Source organism: Halichoeres trimaculatus, unplaced genomic scaffold (genome assembly GCF_033239565.1).
Source record: "Halichoeres trimaculatus isolate MK-OKI-2021-1 unplaced genomic scaffold, fHalTri1.1 fHalTri1_scaffold_24, whole genome shotgun sequence".
In the NCBI taxonomy this organism is placed as follows: domain Eukaryota; kingdom Metazoa; phylum Chordata; class Actinopteri; order Labriformes; family Labridae; genus Halichoeres; species Halichoeres trimaculatus.
The window spans coordinates 9801496-9822408 of record NW_027437202.1 but is presented as its reverse complement, the minus strand read 5'-3'; the positions used below and the strand labels follow the sequence as shown (position 1 = coordinate 9822408).

At 47.2% G+C, this 20913-nt stretch overlaps 2 protein-coding genes across 7 annotated transcripts in view; both read right to left on the bottom strand.

The window, feature by feature from the left end:
- Positions 1-17405, bottom strand: part of LOC141786066 (mid1-interacting protein 1-B-like) — a 31895-nt gene extending 14490 nt beyond the window's left edge. For 2 of the 6 annotated variants that reach the window (XR_012597612.1, XR_012597611.1), the window contains exons 1-5: positions 16995-17405; positions 16367-16472; positions 15489-16221; positions 14104-14311; positions 2802-2887 (exon numbers count right to left, since the gene is read on the bottom strand). Coding sequence is in view for 1 of the 6 variants with exons in the window: in XM_074664774.1 (XP_074520875.1) it covers positions 15781-16221; positions 16367-16472; positions 16995-17155 (708 nt within the window). In the remaining 5 variants the exon portion in view is untranslated. The other 4 variants (XR_012597613.1, XR_012597614.1, XR_012597615.1 and 1 more) reach the window with 4 other exon arrangements.
- A 54-nt stretch (positions 17406-17459) lies between these two features.
- Positions 17460-20799, bottom strand: LOC141786065 (tetraspanin-7-like). The gene is made up of 9 exons (XM_074664772.1): positions 20674-20799; positions 20245-20425; positions 19311-19499; positions 19146-19220; positions 18979-19074; positions 18595-18750; positions 18396-18479; positions 18060-18131; positions 17460-17932 (listed from the first exon to the last, which is right to left on the bottom strand). The coding sequence occupies exons 2-8, from the start codon at positions 20323-20325 to the stop codon at positions 18063-18065; spliced, it is 750 nt and encodes a 249-aa protein (XP_074520873.1). The 5' UTR covers positions 20326-20425; positions 20674-20799; the 3' UTR covers positions 17460-17932; positions 18060-18062.
- Between the last annotated feature and the right edge of the window lie 114 nt (positions 20800-20913).

The window sequence follows — 20913 nt, the reverse complement described above, 5'->3', positions numbered from 1 at the left end:
CAAAGAAAGAAAGACAAAAAGAAAGACAGAAAGACAAAAAAAACAAAGAAAGAAACAAACAAAGAAACAAAAACACAAAGAAAGAAAGAAACAAACAAAGAAAGAAAGAAAGAAAGAAAGAAAGAAAGAAAGAAAGACACAAAGAAAGAAAGACAAAAAAACAAACAAAGAAAGAAACAAACAAAGGAACAAAGACACAAATAAAGAAAGAAAGATAAAAAAACACTAGCTACATCTACTCATATTCATCAAAGAATAAAGCCTTCAAATAAAAGGCCAATCACAGCATAAATATAAAGACAAATAAATACAACTACTTCCATCACATTACAATCTCTCTTTAAAAGCAAACCAAACATGCACTCAAACAGGCGCACCAGCAGTGTCGCTGCACACATGTGCACAAGGAAACCCATGGAGGAAGAAGGATGGCGCCTCAAAACTTCACACAACAACTTTGAACATTGGCTGAAATCACACAACACAACCATCAGCACACAGGGGATGTGTTGAGAACGCTACACGACATAACACACACTCACAAACACACACATCCATGAGCTTCTGTGAACTAATCTTCAGAATGTAAATAAAACATGACTCATGGAGCTTCAACTCCTCCGCCTGCTGACGTCAAATGCTCTCACACGTCACGTCTGCATGTGTGCACCAACAACAACTCACATGTTGGGACACGCTTCGTTTACACTCTCAGGATTTGGCCACAACACATCATCCAAGCCTGTGTGCCTCAAACCACACACACACCAGCACACACACCAGCACACACACACCAGCGCACACACCAGCACACACACCAGCACACACACACCAGCACACACACACCAGCACACACACCAGCACACACACACCAGCGCACACACCAGCACACACACCAGCACACACACCAGCACACACACACCAGCACACACACACCAGCGCACACACCAGCACACACACCAGCACACACACACCAGCGCACACACCAGCACACACACCAGCGCACACCAGCACACACACACCAGCGCACACCAGCACACTATGCATATTTCCTTCACTTCTAAAGTGACATTACACTATGATTAAAACACTTTCATTTATTCCTCTTTACATCTACACTTTCACCAGCCACTTCTTTAAAGCCTCTAATTATTTTAAACAAATATATCACTTCATATAGCTACTTCCTCTCTCTTTCTCTCTCTTTCTTTATTAAGCACTTCTCTCTTCATTTTTACATTCACACTTTCACTGACCTTTTCTTTAATGGATCCTAATATCATTTATCTATTTATTCCTTTTCTCATTCTTTACAGATTCTTACATCATTCATTTATTCATTCCATTTACCTTCATTTTTTTTTATCATTTATACATTCACACTCTCTTCACCCTACACACACCTTTCCCACATTCCTCTATTTACTGATTAACTTATTTATTCATTTATTTATTCATTTATTTAATCATTTATTTAATCATTCATTTCTTTATTCATTTGTTTATTCATTTATTTATTCATTTATTTAATCATTCATTTGTTTATTCATTCATTTATTTATTTATTCATTCATTCGTTTATTCATGTATTTATTTATTCATTCATTTATTTATGTATTGATTTATTCATTCATTCATCCATTTATTGTTGCCTCACACTCTCAGCACACTCCTGCTCTCTCCTCTGACCTCTCGCACCACGAAGCTCCGCCACCGGCAGCAGCTGCTCGGAAGGGGCGGGGCCAACATGGCCGACACAACGGACGCCTTCGGCCGACCTCTCCTCTCCAAAACACCCGTCAACGCCGCTCAAAGCTCCACTTCCTCACTCCACAAACTTCTCACAATCAACCCGGCAACTCTCCACACGCGCCTCCACCACAAACACTCAACTACACCTCCGGGTAACGACCATCGGGCTCGCGTTAGCACGCCCAGCACAACCTGCTAACACACCACCGACACCGCTGCAGCAAACCCTCCGCGGATCCTCCGCTCCCCGCCGGACAGCTCACCGACAACTCACCGCTGCTACAACCACGGTAAGTGCCACTGCATTCACACATGCAGCCTCTCCTAAACACCTTCAACACTTTGTCACAAACAAACAAACATCTCACAGGGAAAACATGTTCGCTCCACAGACACAAGAAGACAAACTCAACAGCAACACTCCACCGAGGACAGCACACGATCTCAGACCCCAGGAGAAAAAAACCTCAGAGTCCACGAAGCTACACAAGATGACAAACAACAACATCATCTCCACAGGCTCAGCTACTCATCCACAACAACAACAACAACAACAACAACAACAACAACAACATTAATGGACAACACTCACCGCACTGCGTTGGTCCCAAACAAACATGGAAACAAACCCAGAGGCAGCATCACCATCATCACCATCATCATCATCATCACCATCATCATCATCAGCATCAGCACCATCACCATCATCATCATCAGCAGCATCACCATCATCATCATCATCATCATCATCAGCATCATCATCATCACCATCATCATCATCAGCATCATCACCATCATCATCATCATCATCATCATCAGCATCATCATCATCATCACCATCAGCATCACCATCAGCATCATCAGCATCATCAGCATCATCATCATCATCAGCATCAGCACCATCAGCATCATCATCATCATCAGCATCATCATCATCACCATCAGCATCATCAGCATCATCAGCATCATCAGCATCATCATCAGCAGCATCATCATCATCATCAGCATCATCATCATCATCAGCATCAGCATCAGGGACTTCACCTTACCTCACTCAGCAGGGACGCCACATGGACAGCTGCACACATCTTCCTCCTCCATCATCATCACCAGCCGCCTCAGGTCCCCGCACCATCTGCACACAGGACACACACAGGAACCACAGTCAAGGTTTGTTCAGCAAACACACTTTTCATCACACTCTCACTTTCTGCTCTCATCACATGTTCAGCAGCCCTCGGCCTGGCCCGCCTCTTCACCTTCACCTTCACCTTCACCTTCACCTTCCCCTTCACCTTCCCCTTCCCCTTCACCTTCACCTTCACCTTCACCTTCACCTTCCCCTTCACCTTCACCTTCACCTTCACCTTCACCTTCACGGTGCACATCTGTCCTCATCCCACCCTCTCACCACCTCTTCACTCTCTCTGTTCTCTCTTCTTCTTCACTTCCACCTCACGTTCACCTCTCTCTTTATTACGCCCGCGCTCTCACGCCACACTGCAAACGTCAAACCTTCCTCTCATTTGCTGAAAAGTCTTTCTGGAAATCACTACACGCTCATCATGTCTGCTTCTCTCACACCACTCAACGCTCTGCCTCCGTTAGCACACGTCACACCACATTCAATACAGCAGCCCACATTCACACACACACTCCTGGGTTCACTCACATCCGCCTACTACTGCAAAACCTCGGTCTCACCCTCACTTCCTGTTAACACAAACACACGCCACACCTCAAAATCACACACGTTCAAATTCCTAACGTAGCTTTGGCTTCACTTTTACTTCACATCATGCAGCTCAACCACAGCCCCCAGCACAGCGCTCCACCCTCACCTCCAACCTTCACACTCAGCGTCACACTCAGTGTCACACTCAGCGTCACACTCAGCGTCACACTCAGCGTCACACTCAGCGTCACACTCAGCGTCACACTATGCGTCACACTCAGTGTCACACTCAGCGTCACACTCAGTGTCACACTCAGCGTCACACTCAGCGTCACACTCAGCGTCACACTCAGCGTCACACTCAGTGTGACACTCAGCGTCACACTCAGTGTCACACTCAGTGTCACACTCAGTGTCACACGTGAACCGACGACAACATTTCCACAGCCTTCTCTTGGAGCAACGCCACACACTCCACACACTCCACACACTCCACACACTCCACACACTCCACGCTCCACACGCTCCACACACTCCACGCTCCACACACTCCACACACTCCACACACTCCACGCTCCACACACTCCACGCTCCACACACTCCACACACTCCACACACTCCACGCTCCACACACTCCACACACTCCACACACTCCACGCTCCACACACTCCACGCTCCACACACTCCACGCTCCACACACTCCACGCTCCACACACTCCACGCTCCACACACTCCACGCTCCACACACTCCACACTCCACACACTCCAGCTGCTCCACACACTGGAGCGCGTGGAGCGTGTGGCGTTGCTCCACGAGAAAGCTGTGGAAATGTTGTCGTCGGTTCACGTGTGACGCTGAGTGTGACACTGAGCGTGACGCTGAGCGTGACACTGAGTGTGACGCTGAGCGTGACACTGAGTGTGACGCTGAGTGTGACACTGAGCGTGACGCTGTGTGTGACGCTGAGCGTGACGCTGAGTGTGACGCTGAGTGTGACACTGAGCGTGACGCTGAGTGTGACACTGAGTGTGACGCTGAGTGTGACACTGAGTGTGACGCTGAGTGTGACGCTGAGTGTGACACTGAGCGTGACGCTGAGTGTGACGCTGAGTGTGACGCTGAGTGTGACACTGAGTGTGACGCTGAGTGTGACACTGAGCGTGACGCTGAGTGTGACGCTGAGTGTGACACTGAGTGTGACGCTGAGTGTGAAGGTTGGAGGTGAGGGTGGAGCGCTGTGCTGGGGGCCGTGGTTGAGCTGCATGATGTGAAGTAAAAGTGAAGCCATGCTACGTGACGAATTTGCTCTACCTGCATCACACTCCAATCGCATCACGCGCTCCACACTGAACACGCTCCACCCACTACACACACTCCACACACTCCACACACTCCACACACTCCACCCGCTCCACATGCTCCACCCGCTCCACACTTCAATCGCATCACTCCACACGCTCCACACTCCACGCGCTCCACACGCTCCACAGACTCCACGCGCTCCACACTTCAATCGCATCACTCCACACGCTCCACACTCCACACGCTCCACACTTCAATCGCATCACGCACTTCACGCTCCACGCTCCACACTCCACACGCTCCACAGTCCACACGCTCCACACTCCACACGCTCCACGCTCCACACTCCACACGCTCCACGCTCCACACGCTCCACACGCTCCACACTCCACACGCTCCACGCTCCACATACTCCACACACTCCACGCGCTCCACCCGCTCCACATGCTCCACCCGCTCCACACTTCAATCGCATCACGCACTTCACGCTCCACACTCCACACTCCACACGCTCCACACGCTCCACGCTCCACACTCCACACTCCACACGCTCCACACTCCACACGCTCCACACTCCACACGCTCCACACGCTCCACACGCTCCACGCTCCACACTCCACACGCTCCACACGCTCCACACTCCACACGCTCCACACTCCACACGCTCCACACTCCACACGCTCCACACTCCACACGCTCCACGCTCCACATACTCCACACGCTCCACGCTCCACACTCCACACTCCACACTCCACACGCTCCACACTCCACACACTCCACACTCCACACGCTCCACACTCCACACGCTCCACGCTCCACATACTCCACACTCCACATACTCCACACGCTCCACGCTCCACACTCCACACGCTCCACACTCCACACTCCACACGCTCCACGCTCCACATACTCCACACTCCACACGCTCCACGCGTTCCACGCGCTCCATATATTCATGGCACACTTTGGCCTTCACTCAGCTCCAATCACACACATCACATTAGGAAAAGAAACCTGGGCATGAATCGGTACAAACACGGGGGCCTTCCTTTCACACACTTTGTCACTCTCAGTCAAACTTCTCTCACTCATTCAGCGCTCCGCTGCTTCACACACTCCTCTCTCTGATCCAGCTTTGCTCGCTTTGCTGCTCTCACACCCATCTTCACATGGAAACACCACACACACAAACTCTCAGCTCTCCACACTCCTGGGGTTTTACTCTTTCACTCACAAACACACATTCACACACAAACACACCTTCACACACCTTCACACACCTTCACACACCTTCACACCTCACAAACACCGCGTTTGGAAAAACACACACACACACGTCCTATTTGGCAACAAATCACCTTTTTCCCACACACGTCAACAACAACACAGTCGGCCTCACTCAGCTGTTTCATGGACACACACACACTTCTGTTTTCTCACACACACTTTTCACACACCTGCACTTTTACAATCACTCCCACAGGAAGTCACAAAACACCTCACGCTGTCCCTTCACCTCCTTCACTGCTGTGGACTAATCGCTCTCATCCAGCGTGCTCGCTCTACCTCTCTACCTGTCTACCTCTGTACCTCTCTACCTCTCTACCTCTCTACCTGTCTACCTCTCTACCTCTCTACCTGTCTACCTGTCTACCTCTCTACCTGTCTACCTCTCTACCTGTCTACCTCTCTACCTGTCTACCTCTCTACCTGTCTACCTGTCTACCTGTCTACCTGTCTACCTGTCTACCTGTCTACCTCTCTACCTGTCTACCTCTCTACCTCTCTACCTCTGTACCTGTCTACCTGTCTACCTGTCTACCTGTCTACCTGTCTACCTCTGTACCTGTCTACCTCTCTACCTGTCAGCCCCAACCACCGTCTGTGTCTCACCGCTCTCTCTGAACAGCGTCTCATCTTTACGCCTTCCTCTCATCAACGCCTCCTTTCTCTCTCTCCTCTCAGGTCGTGTCGGCCTCGCTCGCTGAACCACAGGAGCTGCTTCAACGTTTGGACCACTCCTCGCTAACACCTCGTCCCTGAATCGCTCACGCACTCTCCCGCTCATCACTGTATGTCAACAATCAACAACATACACACACACACACGCACACACACAAACTCTCTGCCCTGTCACCTCCACACACACACTGTATTACACTGTTTTCCTCGTCGTCCGCACCCTCACACTTCACACACACTCATTGTTACTAACATTTGCCTTCACAGCACATCTTCTTTTTTACACAAACACAAACAACAAACACACACACACACACACACACACACACCACACACTCCATCAGGACTCTGGCCTCGCTGCTCACTCACACATGCAAACGTATCTTCGCAATCTGTCAACACATCTCTCAACAGGACACCTGTGACAACTCCAACCATCCGCGCTCCTCTCAATGCTTTCATCTCATGTGTTACACACTCAACCCCTCGCTGTAATACACACTCATCCTCTTTTTATTGTACGCTGTTGTTGTTTACTGCTCTGTCAATAAAAACAATATTTTTTACAAAGTAAAGACAAAAAAAGAGTGGACAAAAAAAAAGTCACTCCATCACCACGGGCGTTACGTCTTTCTTGTGTCCTTCTTTATTCCGACTCTGACTTCAAACCCACCCTCACTGTCTGTAAATATCACAACAACTACAACAGCTGCTTCTTCTGGCCTTCATGTGTAACCCTACCACCTTACTCGATGGCGCCATCATGTGGACAAAGCACAACTTGCATCAGGTTCAATACATGCCAAGCACATTGGCGGAGGGTCACGTTACGACTACATCAAACTCTGCTCCAAAACACAAACCTTTCAGCTTCCTTCACACATAACATCACCTGTACGCTCCCTGTGTTTGTGCCTGTGTGTAAACAAACACACGTTTCATCCACACGCACAAACCTCACCTCACAAACTCTTCATGCTACCTTCACTTCTTTCTCTCATCACATTTACACACATACACAAACAAACCAAAGGCCACTGGATCTGTCACATTTTGCCACATTTACTACTCACTCTTTGCATGTCTTCATGTATGTGCACATAATTACAACTCTCACAACACATCTGTCTTTGAAAACACACTAACATCCTCGTCACGTCGACAAAAACTTCATGACACTTCTTTTCTCATTGCTGCTCATTTTAACACTGCTACACACCACCTCAGTGACAGACGGCCTTCAACAATGGCACCTTTTCTCTGCTGTTCTCTATGCACACGTTACATTTCCTGGATCTTTGGACGGCCACAAACACGGGGCCGTTACTCGTGCTGCTCCACCCCACACTTCTGCTCAGGGCCACGCGGCCTTCCTGCCCGTGCTCATGTTAACGTGCGTCTGTTTCCTGGGGCTGAGGGTTAAACCGTACACCTTCACATTTACTAGCTTCACACTAGGGCTGGACAATTAATCACATTTCAAACCACATCACCGTGGGACACGACGCAACTCTCAAACACTGCCATTTAAAACAATAAACCTTTAAAAGTGCATGGAAAAAGTCTACTCCACATGTTGACATATTTTTATGCTTGACCCACACATTAGCTCTCATTTATACTTGGGCCTGGGTGTTTATGCTACAGATAACAATCCCCATTATTCTAAGTGACATTGAAATCACAATTCATACACACAGTTATTCATTAACCCAAAAACTTCAGTACTTATTTAAACACTATTTTAAACAACCAGCAAGTGGCACATACGGTACTATTGATACACATAAGTCAAAAACACTCGCTGCGGCTGCACATGGAGCACAGGAACTACGGCTACACTGTGTGCCATATTCATTGTTTTTATTCAATTATATTGTTTTTATCATCGTCACATGGCAAAAATAAAATCATGACTACAATCTGATTCATTGTCCAGCCCTAATTTATACTTCTGCACTTCATTTACTGTGACGTGTGTGTAAATTTACTGTGACGTGTGTCAATTTACTGTGACGTGTGTGTCAATTTACTGTGACGTGTGTGTCAATTTACTGTGACGTGTGTGTAAATTTACTGTGACGTGTGTGTCAATTTACTGTGACGTGTGTGTCAATTTACTGTGACGTGTGTGTCAATTTACTGTGACGTGTGTGTAAATTTACTGTGACGTGTGTGTCAATTTACTGTGACGTGTGTGTCAATTTACTGTGACGTGTGTGTAAATTTACTGTGACGTGTGTGTCAATTTACTGTGACGTGTGTGTCAATTTACTGTGACGTGTGTGTCAATTTACTGTGACGTGTGTGTAAATTTACTGTGACGTGTGTGTCAATTTACTGTGACGTGTGTGTAAAGACACCACTCATGCTTATTTCTCAAATTACTCCTCCTCGTACAAGGCCTGTTTTTCTGCTCTGCTTCTCCTCCTCCATTTAAGGTATTTCATCATCATTACATCACATGTCGACAAGGTTCCAGGTTAAATCAATCACTCAATACTCTGCTGTGACTGCACTACTTACGTCAACACTTCTTATTCCTCTCCATTCATCTCATCACATCTTCACATGCACACCTGGCCTACAGGAAACTACTCTTCATATGTTCACAGTACCCCTAACCCTAAACTGAGGGGGGGGGGGGCTCATCACAGCAAACACACGTAGGATTAAACAAACACAACTCATCTCCACTCACCTCTTTCTGGACACAACTCCATCCTGCACTGACAAATAAAGGACACTGTTGTTGAACGCGTCAAACACCGAGCACATTTTCAGCTCCAACTTATCAACATCTTTCTAAAGCACCGTGCTGCAACATTCTCACGTGAGCCTACTCATAATCAATCAATGAGTGCAGCTCACACACTGATGTGTCATTCACCCACAGACCGCACGCACACACACCACACTCCATTAACCGTCTGAAAAACAACACGTCTCTGGGAACGCCTGCATTTATCTCACCCTTTCACTCATACTTTTACACAAACGTTGGCCTGTTTCCACTCAAACTACTCGGTCTGATTATTCATGAAGCTCCTCTTCCTACAGCTCAAACACAAAGTCTCTAAACCCCCAACCCTCACACTAACACTACTCTCAACAATCACTACAAACTTCTGACAATAACCTCTGACAAACGCCTCCAACTTGTCCTGGATGATCTCACAGAGGAAACACAAAGGTTAGGCTTAGGTTGTAGGACACACACACACACACACACACACATATTTCACACACATATTTCACACAATAACACACGTATTCTTCACATTTCACAGTTTATTCATGAGGAAAAAACAGTCGTTACTTTACATACAGACACACTCTGTTCATAAAACTCTTCAGACATTTGGACTCACTCATTTCTTCACTCTAACAAACAACACTTCACACACTCGTGGGAATAAGTCCATTTATTTACAAACCAAAACTTCACACAGGCTGCCCCATTTCCCCTTTTTACCCTCCACCCACTTATCAACACGTCACACCCAAACTGACACTTTCATGCACATCACTTAATCCACTTAATCCCTTTAAACCCTTTAAAACACCAAAAAGGTGTGTGTGTTTCTTTTACATTGCTCTACATTTAAATCACTTATTTCACATTTCTTATTTTCCCCACAATCTGCCCCCCCCCCCCACCTCAAACACCTCTGCTTTACATTACAGGGATCATTCAACCTCATGCAACTACAGCCTTAGCCACAGGAGGGCGCCTTGGAGCACACTCCAATGTTCATACACATTCATAATGACAGGTCATAAGTAACACATCCCACACTCACGGTTTTTTGAAGGCTCGGATCAAAGTAGCAGCATTTCACACAGTTTCACAGTCAAAGGATCAATTTTAAACACACCTTAAGAAGGAATGACACAGGAAACACTTTCAGATTGTGCTTTTTTTCCTCTTTATTTCTTCTTTTTGGAACAAACCTTTATTCACAAATTAGCATCACAAAACAACAACAAACACTTCAAGGACACAGGCAGAAATACAACCCAAAAATACATTAGACAGTCAAAGCACAGCATTAAGCATTACACATCAAACATTTACAACACACAAAGTCACACTTCACTGACAGCGACACAACCAACACACAAAAAATCATTCAAACATTTCACACTTCAAACACAACAACACACTTTCTGCACCTTTTGCCACTTTCTCAAACACCAGCCACACACACACACACACACACACTCACTTCCTGCTCGGGGGCTGTTTGGTACAACTTCACACTTATCAATCACAAACTTTGCTGCTCAAACAATACAAGTACTCAAACAAAGTCCTCTTTCCATTTGCCCCCCTCAAACTCTTCACACACACACTCCAGCACTAAGTCACAGGCGCTCTGTGTTCACCAGTCCACCACAAGTGAAAAACCCTCTGGATGTGCGTCACACAAAGTGCCAGCTACATCAACGTCCTCTCTGAAACACACTCTCCACCTTTTGACAGGACAGCAACAATCAATGATCCTCAAACACACTTCTTTCACTTGGTGCACAAAACAAGCTCGGAACAGTTCACTAAAACAAAACTCACATTTAAAACACATAGCAGTTAACTCAAACTGAGAAAAACTCAAATATAAAACAAAAACAATAAGTAAACTAAAACTTGTGTCCATGTGTCCATAAAACTCATTCAAACTGACCACAATCAAACACTAAATTCCCTTAGTTATCGTATATTAACAGCATTTAGGATTTAAATTAATCCCACACATTTTCCCAAAACAATTTTACCACAGTTTTCAGCAGTTGTCAGCGCCGTACGGCACCATCACAGTGACGTACTAGGACGTGTTTGTTTACTGGCTGGCTGTGCTCTGTGCTGAGACCAAACGTAGACGAGCAACGAATCAGAGCCTCTGTAACAGTTTAATTTCATCTGAGTCTGACTTTATTGTTACAGAGTCCAAGTTTATCATTATTAAAGATCAGATTATATTGTTTTATACAGTGTATTTTTTAAACTAATTTATGTTTACATTTTTATATTCACTTTAGATTATTATTTACTCCTTTTTAAAGCAGCAGCCAACAGTTCAGTATCAGCACTGACTGAGCACTGAGCTCTACGTTGGACTGGAAAATAAACCGTGTTACAAAATATTTACTCTGACCTTTTTCAATCCTGCACCTGGTTGATAAGGTACGAAAAACTAAACTAAAACTAAACTGAAACTCAACTGAAACTAAGCCTTGTTACATAAATCAAAACTAAATAAAAACTACAATGCCGGCTCTAAAATTAATTCAAACTAATTCAAACTAACCCATCATGACAAAAACAATGTCAACAATAACTCAAACTCAACTATAATGACAAATCCTAAACTTTTACCACGATACCATACTTGCTCATCCACACTTGCTTAAAACCACACAAAGTCACTACACACTTGACACATTTTCTCACGTGTTTTTAGGTCCACGTCTAAAACAAACCTGCATGTGTGAGCCTGCTTCACTAACAACAATTCTCCCTTTTACACACAAAGCTCTCTCAACACATTGCTGACATTTCTTCAAATAATTTCTTTTTAATCCCACACGTCTATGTACAGCCAATGCTAACAACCTCTTCGACTCAAAGGTGCCATCCTGTGGCACAAACTACACGTGCATGTGGCTACATTAACACTACCGTGGAAATCAGGCACTGGTTTCGCCCTCAGACAGAAATTTTGTGCCTTTAAGTTCAAATTTGTTTCTGACAATTAAAGAAATACAAACAACGTAACAAAATCAGACGGGAGGGAGATCGAGGAGCTATTTCACGACCACAAATCAGGACAATTAAGGACTACAGCAACACAACATTTCGCTCGTTTTAACACTGCTACTCCAATATTACTTCCCTCTGTGATTCTGGATAACTTACCACACTAAACTCAGCCCCTGTTGTGTGTTAAAAAAAAAAAAACACATGTACTAGGGTTGAACGATTTTAAATAAACATAGAATTGCCATTTTTCTGGAAGAAATATTGTGATTTCAATTTGATTCACCATTCATTTCAAATCCAGCTTTGGGATATTCACACGTAGGGCTGAACGATTTTAGGAAAACATCTTATTTTTCTGGCCAATATTGCAATTCACAATTTTTTACTCATCAATCGTGATGATAAATAATCTGTTTCCATCAACTTTTACTCCCAAACAGAGCCTTTGTGTTGTTCACCTGCTTACCAGCACTTTTAGCGTATAGACTGTCTACAAATTGGTCAAACACAATGTGTGTAAGACTTGACACAACACATCCTGAGTCGGTCAGGAGCGCTGCAAAAAATTGCTGCTTTGGCCATCTCTAAATTGCATTGTCTAAAATTGCGATTTCCATCTAAAAACCATAAATTGTTCAGCCCCAACACGGACCGCCACAAACCCACTCTGTGCCTTTTGTCCTGTTCATGGTTGTGTCCACCTCTCCACTGGAAATCTCTGTGAAATGCCTCAACTTTGATCCGAGCCTTCAAAAATCATTCACAGTCACATCTATAACCGCTTACACTCTGCTCAAAGGCGCCCTCCTGTGGCAAAACATAGAGTTGCATGGCGTTCAATATACCCTGTAATGTAAAGCAGACGGAAGGCGGTCTGGACACGATCCAAGAGCCGTTTAAGGACCACATTTGAGGAGCGAAGCTCTACATTTGCTCAAACTTATTCTAATAAATAACTTTATTTAATCTACAACATTCAAAATGCAATAAAAACATTTGTTCGCTCTTTAACGGTGGACATCGCATCTCAACCCCCCTACTCTTCCGGCTTACACGCAGCACAAACTCAGCCCCGGTTGTTTGTATATTTACACCCATTTTATTTACAAACACAAACCGGAAGTGTCCTCTGTTTGTTTGTGTCCACCTACGGACCGTAAATGTCTGATTAACGCGTTTCTCTGATCAAAACTATCAAATCACGTCGACTGTGACATGTTTACTTTTTACCTACCGCTACATGTTATTCCACCAACGAAGAAGAACGGCTTCTTCTACGCCCTAATGTCTAACAACCCCCTCGACTCCACCCAAAGGCGCCATCTTGTGGAAAAATCTATCGAGTGAAAAATACCCACAATGTAAAGCAGATGGGAGGTGATCGACGACCTGTTTAAAGGACTAAACATGATCAGAGAAAAACTAAACTGCAGGGAAAATCAACATCCGACGTAGCGCGATTCAAACACAATCACTCTTAACGGGATCAGAAACCTTCCGCTGATTTTAACGGAGAAAACTCGATAGTTTGGACCGGGGCTGGAGGCCTGAAGCGTTAGCAGCACTATGCTAAACTGCGGAATCGACACACTTTACAAAGTTAGACCGCTAAACACTTTCAGACATCAACGCACTGTAAACAAACTTTACCTGCTCGCTTGGCATCTTGGGACAAGATCTTCGGCTCCATCAAAAGTAGCTTCATCACACGATCCACCTCCGTTCATGCTGCAAAGCAAAGGCACGCCATGGCGAGAGTGACGTTTACACAACAGGAAGTGCAAGTGCTCATGGGAAACCGAGTCCTTCACCGATACCCTTCACAGCTTCACTGTAGTCACCAATCACCATGGTAACGCTGTAAACTAAACACCAACAGCTTCTCTGCCATCACAGAATTACCGTAAAAACTCAACTGTTCAGTCAGTTCCCGTCAAACCGTGACCGTCAGCTTCAAATATCAAAAAATACACGCCTCACAGGTTTTCTCTGGAATGATTTATTTTGGAAATAAAACATGTGCCACACTCTGATTTGTGCTGCAACTCAACACCTGGGAGTACGCAAACACACCAGTGACCTCCAACTTGCACCAGCACACACACAAAACATTTATTCAAGGACATGAATGTTACATAGACAAACAGCATTGCTCCTTACACATGAAATTAATATTACCCACACATATATCTTTCACACACACACACACACATCTCATGTCACATCAGACACGGCTGAACCTCTCGGTGTCTTTGTCTTCGGCTTCTTCTCCTCTCTCACTTAATCATAATAAACTCCTAATGACAAAACACAGCAAACGTTCCCGCACACGTTCATGGCTTTGGACGAGCCCGTGCTGCACAATAAACACGTCTGAATCACAGCTCGGACTCGCCGTCTGATCGTTTTCTCCACTCGCTGCTGTGGTGCTGTGCTGACCTGTCTGCAGTGTTTCAGGGAGCTCTTCAGGTGAACGCAGAGAGCCTTCCTGTTTGATGCTTTCTACGCTTTGATGACTTCTCACTCTTTTCTCAGTCACAAAACATTTTCTCTCATCCAACAACAACTCCATTTGGAAAACATGGGACTTTACAGAAACAATGTTTGTGCGTCTAGCTTCGCACACACATCAAACACTCTGCACGTCTGTGTGCGTTTGCATAGTCTTCAATGTAAAGTTTCTAATAAAGGATAAACATAGAAACAAACGGCACAACAAACACAAACCCTGAAGACAGACAGTCTCCGACAGCCTGAGGGGAAACAAAACAAACAAACAGCTAAACCACAGACAAACGACCACACAAACAGGAGAGCGGCTCTGACGTCTTTGGCTCCTTCCTCGGTCCCTGTGCGCCAAACAAACCTTCGGCCTCTCTTCTGTTCCTGCAGATCTATGCTAACTACTTCTCTGAAGTCACTGATGCCTTCGCAAACCATCAATGACATCACACTTGGTTTCAGGCCTTCAGGTTACAACACAGCGGTGTGTTCAGGGACACTTGGAAATCAGTTTGCTTGCTGAGCACACTTACTGTCGTGAAGCCCAACGACAAGCTTCCTACGGTGACACGTTCTTCCACTCAAACACTTGGCCGCCTCTCAGGGACCCCAGTCGTCAGCGTTTCCACCTGCTCCTGTTCTCTGGTGGAAAAAATGTCGCCTCTTTGCTTTTCTTTCATTTGGTTTCTGCCAAACTCAACTTTTTCAAATACGTCCACACACACATCGCAGACGTGGCCGACTGTTACCGTTGTGTCACTAAAGAGCTCAGACGGGACATCGCCTGCGCAGGTGTGCTTGACCTTTCCCACCCAGTGTCCTTCCTCAGTTCCTGCACCCGATCTCCTCCTTGTAGCGGCTCGTCAGCGTGTCGGCTTTGCTCGTCAGTTTGGACAGAACTGTGTGGAGACCGCTCAGGTGGAAGTGAAACTGTTTCTCCAGGTCGTCGTCCCTCGCCGTCTCCGCCGTGCCCGCCGCCTCCTTCCGCCGCTCGTCCGCCTGAAGGACGCCCCACTCCATGTCGTTGCGGATGGACTTGAGCAGCACGTACGAGCTGTACATGTCGCCGTCCTGCTGCAGGTAGGCAGAGTCCTGGGTGGCGCTCTTTTCTCTTTTCACATCCTCTTCGTCCAGCGGGACGTCCCGCAGCAGGCTGGGCACCATCACCGTCTGGTCCATCCTGTTGACTGCGCCGATAAAGCGGTTCATGGCGTTGAAGAGCGACTTCTTCTGGTTGGACGTTTCACATGTCTGCATGGTGGCGAGCTGAAAGAAAGCAGCGGTCACAGTGTGAGGACAAACTTAGCCTGATAATGCTCTTTAGAGGATTACTGAGCAGCCTGCTCCCTGAGCACCCTGCTCCCTGAGCACCCTGCTCCCTGAGCACCCTGCTCCCTGAGCACCTCGTCACCTGAGTGTTGCACCCACAGGTGTCTACGCTTGTCTCCTCCTTCTCATGGATCAGTGACTCAGGTTTATCCTGGCACGCTGAGTCCCTGCCCAGGACGGGGGTCCAGCTGCAGACCCACCCAAAGGGCCAACACGCATCCACACAGGACACAGGGTGAGGGAGCAGGGAAGGAGGGAGGAGGGAAGGAGGGAAGGGCAGAGGAGAGGAGAGGAGGCAGGGGGGAAAACAAAGATAACGTTCATTAAATCAACACAAATACACACAAACACACATGAAACACACGTTTTCATGACAGCACTCATCAGCTCATGATCTGTAGTCAAACATGATCAAACCAGGAAGTGCCCATCTACTCATCTCTGCTAGCATCATCAGGCTAGCAGCGTCGCACCGTTAGCAGGCTAACTGTTAGCATCGTTACGTTGTTAACATGATGAAAATGTCACACACACTCCGACATGAGAGGACATCTCAGTGTTTTAAGCTGCTTATATTTCACCACTCACAGATAAACACCTCCTGCACTCTGCCTCCCGGAGCTACATCCAGCTAACAACCTGCCGGGCTCCTCGCTCCTTACCGCGGGCGGAGCCGCTACATCTGCTCGGTCATCACTGCGTCTTCTTACCGTGTGTCCGGAGCCCTTTGCCGGTCCGCTGTCTCCGACTGTACCGGTGGCCTGTCACCTCTGCCGGTTCCGAGCCTCCGTGCTGATGCTGCCGGTGGGAGGAACGGCACTTCCGGGAAGAGCAAACCCCCACACATCCAATCACAGGGTAGCGGCTGCATGTGACGTCACCAAGACGCTTGAGGCAGGCGACGCCACATGAATGACATCTAAACTACTGTCACCACATCCTGTCATGTTTTTATCTGTTCTCTGTGTCGTTTGTTGTTTCTGCCTTGACATTATTGTTTCTGTTTCTTTTTAACCTGCATTAAAACAAACACTATACACACACAAGGAACAAACAGTTTCATGATAACAGTTAGGCGGTCAAACAGCGCCCTCCGGTGGCGCTGCATCACAACTACTGCTATGTCCTCCACAAGGGTTGGGAATAACCTGCAACAGCAGCCGCTGTCAAGGGAGAAACACCGTTAGAAAATTTCATTTATCTGTCACTTCCACATTTTGGGAATCCACCACACAACAGGGGGCGCTTCGTCTCTGCACACACTCCCACCCACAGCACAAACCACTGCAGACACAAGCAAACAAACACACTCCCTGCCGTGCTCCTTTGGAAAAACATTATTTATCCATTTCACAGGCTTCAAATATAAAACTTTAAACCTTTCCAATCAAATGTGAAACACACAAACACAAACACAAGTGGTACCGTCACATTTCAACTTGGTCACTTGTCACTGATCGTGGTTACTGTGCGCTTTAATTTGACCTGGGGTGCCAAATGTTTACACCTAGTGACAGACAACGAACCAAATCACCAGCTGACGACACTCTGGTGCTCCCAAACCTCAAACGTAAACACACAGGAATGTAGAGCGTTCACACGTGATCCGCTTTCCACGTTTCGGTGCCCGCAAGTCTCACCGTCCGTTCTGAAAACAAACACACACGGGAGTCACTTTGCCGAGCTCGGGCCTCGTCGCTTCACCTGCAAGTACAGTGCAAACTTTGCCCACAGTGGAAATTAGGACTGACACTTTGATCCCTTCCACGTCTCACCTGTCACACCATCTCGTACTGGTTGGTGTAGATGAAGCGAGACAAGCAGCAGGCCAGAGACATCCCGATCAGCTGAGACAGAAGGCTTCCAGTTAGAGGACACTTTAGGATTTTCACTGTTCAAAACACATAAACCTACTGAATGTTTCCATGTTTATTCTTAGCTAACTAACACATCTGGCAGCCCTGTGTGTTCTTCATGCCGTCACACAGTTAAACATAATGTGGAGTTTGTTTCTGGAGCCTCCTCTGCGTGTTTGAGGGGAGGAAGAGATGAAGACAAGCGCATAGCAACACACAACGGTCAGTGAGAGGACACGAGCGTTCGCTCTGCACCTGAGAGAAGGCGATGCCAAAGGTGACTCCAGCGATGATTCCCATGTTGCCCTCGATGAAGGACGTCACCAACTCGTAGCAGCCCTGCAGGCACATGGTGCTTATTTATCTGTGCTCAGTTATTCCTGGTGACAATCAGTGTGTGTGTGTGTGTGTGTGTGTGTGTGTGTGTGTGTGTGTGTGTGTGTGTGTTTCTGACCTGCTTGTAGACTTTGCGTGCAGCCACGGTCGTGTTCTTCAGGTCGGCTACGCTGCAGTCAGAGAAGCTGACGCAGCAGCTGGAGGGAACACCACCCACAGGGAAATACACACTGCTGAACCAGCTGGTGTAGTTATACACTCCACAGCAGTGTAACTGCAAACACACACACACAGTTATTCATCTCTCAGAGCAGGTCCCCGTCGTGCTGACAAATCTTCAGAATAAAAAAACACAATCTCCTTTCCTCACACAACAACACGGGGCGCAGAAAAGAGCTGAGGAACCCACGGGACGTTATCAAACCGTCTTTGTGTTCATCACATTGCTGTGTGTATCTGGATGCTAACGTGTTAGCTCTGTTAGCTCTAAACACACACTGACCCTGCGCTGAACTCCGTCCACAGCCAGACTCCTGTCGTCTCGCCCGTCGTATCTCATCACGGCGTCGCTGTACGTGGTGAGGAACGTGCCTTTGATCTGAAGCACAGAGCAGTGTCAGCGGCTGTGTCACAGTTTCATTGTCATGTGTCATAAAGAAGTGAGAAAACCTCGTGGCGAAAGATAAATCCCGAGATTCCCGCGATGAGTTCGGTCAGGAAGACCAGGGACAGAAACACGGCGTACTGAGGAGAGGTCAGAGGTCAGAGGTCAGGGGTCAGGGGTCAGGGAGAAGTGTGAGGTAAATAATCACAATAAAACCAATAAACACTCACCGCTTTCAGCATCCAAGGGCGCCCCCTGCAGGTGGCGAAGCAGCCAAACAGTCCAAACAGGATGATGGCAGCTCCCGTGCCACTGAGAACGTACGGAGCGTTGGAGGGGCCGCCGGAGATCAGCAACATGTAGGGGCCCAACATGAACTTCCACCACAACCCCACCGACAGCAGCACCACACCTGACACCTGAGGGGGCGGGGCTACAGGTCACACTCTCAGCCACAGAAGGAAAGCAGTTACACTGAGCTCCACCTGTCTGTGTGTGTGTGTAGTTCAGCCACTGATCTCACACAGCACAGTGTTTGTGTGTGTGTGTGTGTGTGTGTGTGTGTGTAGTTCAGCCACTGATCTCACACAGCACAGTGTGTGTGTGTGTGTGTGTGTGTGTGTGTTACAGAGAGCATCAAATGACTCTGTACTTAGCTCTGACATCAAAGTGTTAAAGTAACAAACAGACGAGAAGAACGAGAGCCAGAGCAACATCCACACACACACACACACACACACACACACACACACACAGACACACAGACACACACACACACACACACACACACACACACACACACACACACACACACACACACACACACACACACACAGATCCCTGTTCATTAAAATCAAAATGCTTTTTGTCGATTGGACACTTGAAACTTCTCCTTCTCCTCTCGCTCAGAGTCGGACGCTCTTCCTGTGCTTCCATCGTCTTCATTATCGTCTGGGTGTCACCACCTCCTCCTCCTCCTCCTCCTCCTCCTCCTCCTCCTCCTCCTCCTCCTCCTCCTCCTCCTCCTCATTCCTCAGACTGCAGAGAATTACTGACCCTCCGATGACCTCTGACCCCAGCTGCCCACACACCATAACTGGACACGACGTACTGGAAATAAATTAAAGTGAGGAATCAAAGAAGGAGAGCGGATCGATTTCTCACCCAGAAGACGAGCGAGTAGAGCAGCAGCAGCGTCTTCAGACAGAAAATCACCGGTTTGGTCTCAAACCTCCTCGGAGCCATGATCCAAGCAAACACCCGACCACTTCTCTGTCTCGCTACCGGTCCCGCTGTGGTCTCTTTTGGTTCCTCTCCGTCTTTCTCTCTCTGGGGCACAGACAATCTGAGACAAGTACACAAACAAGACACACAAAGAGTCCTCGGTGAGAAGTCAGGAGCCTGGGTGAGGTAAGACGACTAAAACTGCACAGCTGGAGACAGCCGGGGGCCCACACCAAGCCCAGATGTTAAAAGGCAAAGTGAAACAGCTATGAAAGAACACACACACACACACACACACACACACACACACAGGGTGAGCAGAAACACACTCAGGCCACAGACGGCAAAATAAAATGAATAATGACTCACCGGCTCAATCGGCAGGAAGATCCCACTCTGAGATCACACACACACACCCAGAGCTTCTCTACAACCCAAGGTTTGCTGTGACAGAGTGTGTGAGGGAGTGTGACGCTGTGTGAGGGTGTGACAGTGTCAGAAAGCACGTGACACAGAGTGTGAGGGTGTGTGTGTGTGTGTGTGTGTGTGTGTGTCCACCCAGCAGAGCCGCCCTCTGGCTGTGAATGACGACGCGCTGACGGAGACGCT